Source organism: Egretta garzetta, unplaced genomic scaffold (assembly GCF_000687185.1).
Source record: "Egretta garzetta isolate BGI_Z169 unplaced genomic scaffold, ASM68718v1 scaffold345, whole genome shotgun sequence".
NCBI lineage: Eukaryota > Metazoa > Chordata > Aves > Pelecaniformes > Ardeidae > Egretta > Egretta garzetta.
The window spans coordinates 509,934-513,721 of NW_009259692.1; the positions used below are offsets into that span (position 1 = coordinate 509,934).

At 62.4% G+C, this 3,788-nt stretch overlaps 1 protein-coding gene across 1 annotated transcript in view; it reads right to left on the bottom strand.

Annotated features, from left to right (window-relative positions):
- The window catches only part of LOC104126334 (RNA-binding protein MEX3D), a 29,478-nt gene extending 27,440 nt beyond the window's left edge, over positions 1-2,038 (bottom strand). The window contains exon 1 of the mRNA XM_035894337.1: positions 1,897-2,038. Coding sequence (XP_035750230.1) covers positions 1,897-2,038 — 142 coding nt within the window. The remainder of the gene's footprint in view (positions 1-1,896) is intronic.
- Between the last annotated feature and the right edge of the window lie 1,750 nt (positions 2,039-3,788).

Genomic DNA, 3,788 nt, shown 5'->3' on the forward strand with positions numbered 1-3,788 from the left:
CAGCCGGGCAGAGGCGGTGCTGAGGGCCAGGGTTTGGGGGTGGGATGGCAGGGGTAGGGGAGCGGTTGGGCTGGGGGAGCTGAAAGGGCTTTTCCAACCCAAACGATTCTATTCTATGATTCTATGACAGCACCGTGGCCCCACCCAGGGACCGATCTGCCCTGCCACTGCACCCAGTCCCAAACTCCACCTAAGCCAACCCTCGGCCGTGGGGGCTCCCAGGCAGTAGGTCCTAAAAGCCCTGACCATGAAGGATGGGCAGCCGCCCCTCCCCCAGGCTGAGAGTCAGCAAATTATTTAATTATTTAAACCCAGACAGCAGTACGGACCCTGTCCTCCATCACATCTGCAGCCCGGAGAGGGGGCTGAGGTGAGGCCGCTCCTGCCCGGGCTCAGGGAGATGCTGGCACCCTACGGCCAAGCCCTCCCCGGAGCCAGATGTACTCGAACCACACAACACGGGTGGTTTAACCAGCAACCCGCAACTGGGGGAACGATCCGCACCAGTACGGGAGATCTCAGAGGAGTCTCCACAAGCCCCCATCCAAGCCTGCCACGAAAAAGCCACCCTGGATGGCTGCGCCCCTCTGAAGTGGGGGCAGCACAACCCCACCGGGTCGGGGCTGTGCTGGAGGGGGGGTGCAGAGAGGACCCCACCGCAGGTGTTGCCGGATCGGGCGCCTTACTTCAACCACGCGCCAGCGGTTGGCATTCCCATGTTTTACCTTGCCAAGGGCCGGCACGCAGCATTAATGACGAGGGAGGAGGAAAACTTTGCTACGAGTCTCTAAACAAGGTGGCTTTCAAAGCACTTTTCAGATCTAAAAGAAAACACCCCCAAAACCATGGGGGGGATGAGGAGGGGGCAGCCCTAGGGGTGCTGCAGCCCCAACAGATCCCTCCTCTCTCAACACCAGAGCCTGGGAGCGGCTCCATCACCACGTTACAGCTCTTCGGCAGCGCTCCAAGTCCCCCTGGGCCCAAACTCATCACGAGAACCCACGGCTGCGCTCGGCTGCAAGAAAACCCCCTCGCTCCAGGGGTCTCAAGCACACGCAAGCCCACCGAGTCCCAGCCCCTCGCGCCACCACCCAGCTCTGCCTGCAGAGACGGCACCGACGGTGGGGCGCGAGCCAGACGCTCCTCTCAAACCTCCCGTCCCCACACTCCGCACCCACCTCTCCCTCCTACTGTTCCCACTCTCTGCCCACCCCGTTGCAGCTCCCGGCGCGCTCCACTCCCCAAAGCTGCCCCAGGGAGCTGTAGCGCCTGGGCTGAGCCTGTCCCACCTGCCCTCGGGCTGAGAAATCACTGGTTTCAGACAAGAAACAGAATCCCAGGGGATTCTCCCCGGGATGATGCGGTGATGGAGGGGGCACCCCAGGAAAGGCGCTGCTCTCCCTGAACATCCTCGCTTGGCACCACCAACGAGGACTTTGGCCTCTGCCAGGAGCCCCAGTTGGATCAGGGCTGCAACTATGGCCCATGAAAACCAGTACAACCCAGGCTGGGGCAGTGGGCTGGGAGGTGCCTCTCCGTCCTCTGCGCTCCTGCTGTTGCCCATTGCAAGAGATACGAGACCGGACGCAGCTCATCCGCTCGCTCATCCCCAGCGTGGCCCGGCCAGCTCCTGCTTTGACAGAAGGCGACCTCCTCCACGCAGGTAAGGAGGACCAAGCCAGACCATGTCTCCATTTGCCCAAGGAGCTTTGTGTTCGCAGTGCCCAGCTCTGAGCTATGAAAAGCCAAGGAAGAACAAACAGAGCTCTTCTGGAGGAGCCTTTGATGGCATCAACCAGGAGGACTGCGCTCATCCCAGCCTCCGCAGCGCAGGAGCCAGCTGACAGCTTGCACCCAGCCCTCCGGAGCGTGCTACCCGCTGCAGAAACACATTGCCCTTCCTCTTCCCCAGCTCTGCAGCATCTCCTGGCCTCAGATCCAGCGTTCCGGTGCTCCCGGTCCCCTTCGTTACAGGCGAACGGCACAGGATGCGCCGGGACCGGGGCCAGATGCGGAGGAGAACGCGTTGCACCTCCATCGCATCTCATCGCCCCTCTTGCCGAGCACTTCTTCCCACCTCTCTGCAAACAGTAATTAATTCATCCTCGCAAGCACGCTGCGGGAGGCAGGCACCTCACACCTTTGTTTCTCCTCCAGACACTGGGAAAAGCGAGGCAGGGAGGCTGGGCTCCTCGCCTCAGGCCAGAGAGGAGGAAGCCGGTGCCAGAGCCAAGATGCGCAGGCAGATATTTCAGCGACCGGATCAATCTGTGCGGCTGACTTCAGGAGTTTCTGGCTCTGCTATGACCCAGAGAGGTGGGAGGAGGCAGCCGGGCCGGCCTCAAAGGACGCGGCATGATGGGCAGAGAGCAGCAGCCCAGGGCTCAGAAATACGAGAGGATTCATGGCGGTCCCAGCAATCCGCTGCAAGTTTACAGATGCTCAGGCTGGCCCAGAAACCGAGGCCTGCGGTCTCCCTGTGCATCCCCCAAGCGCCGAAACGCCTGCTGTGCTCTGGCAGGTGGGAGAGCTGCCGTATTTCATCCTGCCCTGGATCTCCCCTTCGAGCATCCCAGCGTCTACTATAAACGGCAACTTTCCCGAACCCTTCGGAAAGCTGCGAACGGTCCCTGCGTGTCGCAGATGGGGAAGCGGAGCCCGAGAGAGGAGCCGTGGCTGGCTCCGTCCCACGAGAGGAAAGCAGAGCCCAGGGCTCTTGGCTGCACTGGCCGCCCGTCACCCTCTTGGCCTCGTTGGGGCAGAAGCTGCTGGAAACACACGTCCAAAGCCGGGACGCCAGGGAGCAACGCCGGCACGGTGCCTGCCAGCCTGCCCCATGCTCCCCACCTCCCTTTTTCCCAGTGATTTCCATTATCAGCACCGCTCCTCTTGCTGGTTAGCAAGGTGAGCCCACAGCAGCTACCATCGATGCCCACAGCACTTTTTGGAGACAGTCCCTCCGGGCCGGGAGAAGAAAAGCCGCAGATCCCAGCTGGCAGATGCTGCTCCGCACCATCGCCGATGCCGATCCGGACGAGGGGTGGTGGCAGCCGTCCCTCCAGCTCAGTCAAGAAAACACAGATTTGCTTTACACAACATTTACCTGCTGAGCTGCTGCCGCTCCCTTCTGGAAAGGGTTAAATTAGCGGATCTGGAGGAGAGAAATTGAAGAAAAAAGGAGAAGTAGGAAAAATCACTCCGACAGCCTCTGGCCCGCCTCAGCCCGTGCGTTGGTCTGAGGGGCAAAGCGCTGCCCCCGCTGCCAGGACCTCCCAGCCACGTCCCTACTCACGCCCCTGCAGCGAGGGGCTGCCGGGCTCTGGGGACAGCAGGACTGGTCCCAAAGCACCCCGAGAGCTGCCCCTCAGCACACGGCATAGGGGAGAGAAACCCAGCCTCGCCCCAACTCAAGACCCTTCCAGGGCACCCGACAGCCACGGCTTCCTCCGTTCCGAGGCAGCGGCACCACAAGCGCCCGCTGCCCCGGTCACGGCCGGGCTGGGTAGCGCAGGAATGACAGAAGCAAGGGGGACACGGTCGGAAGGAGTCCGACCCAGCCCTGCAGCGTCACCAGCAGCACATCTGGCCACCGGAACGATGCCAGGCCCAAAGCACCCCAAGGCTCGGCTCCACACCGCTGCGCAGCCAGAGCCCCGCTGCCCCGGGGCTACCGGAGACTGAGGGAGACTTGCACGGGGGGACCTGGGGACCAGGAGGACCTGGGAGCCAGCATGGGTGCAGGAGGATGAGGCGAGCCAGAAGGGCTCCGCTCGTTTTTGAGCTCAGGG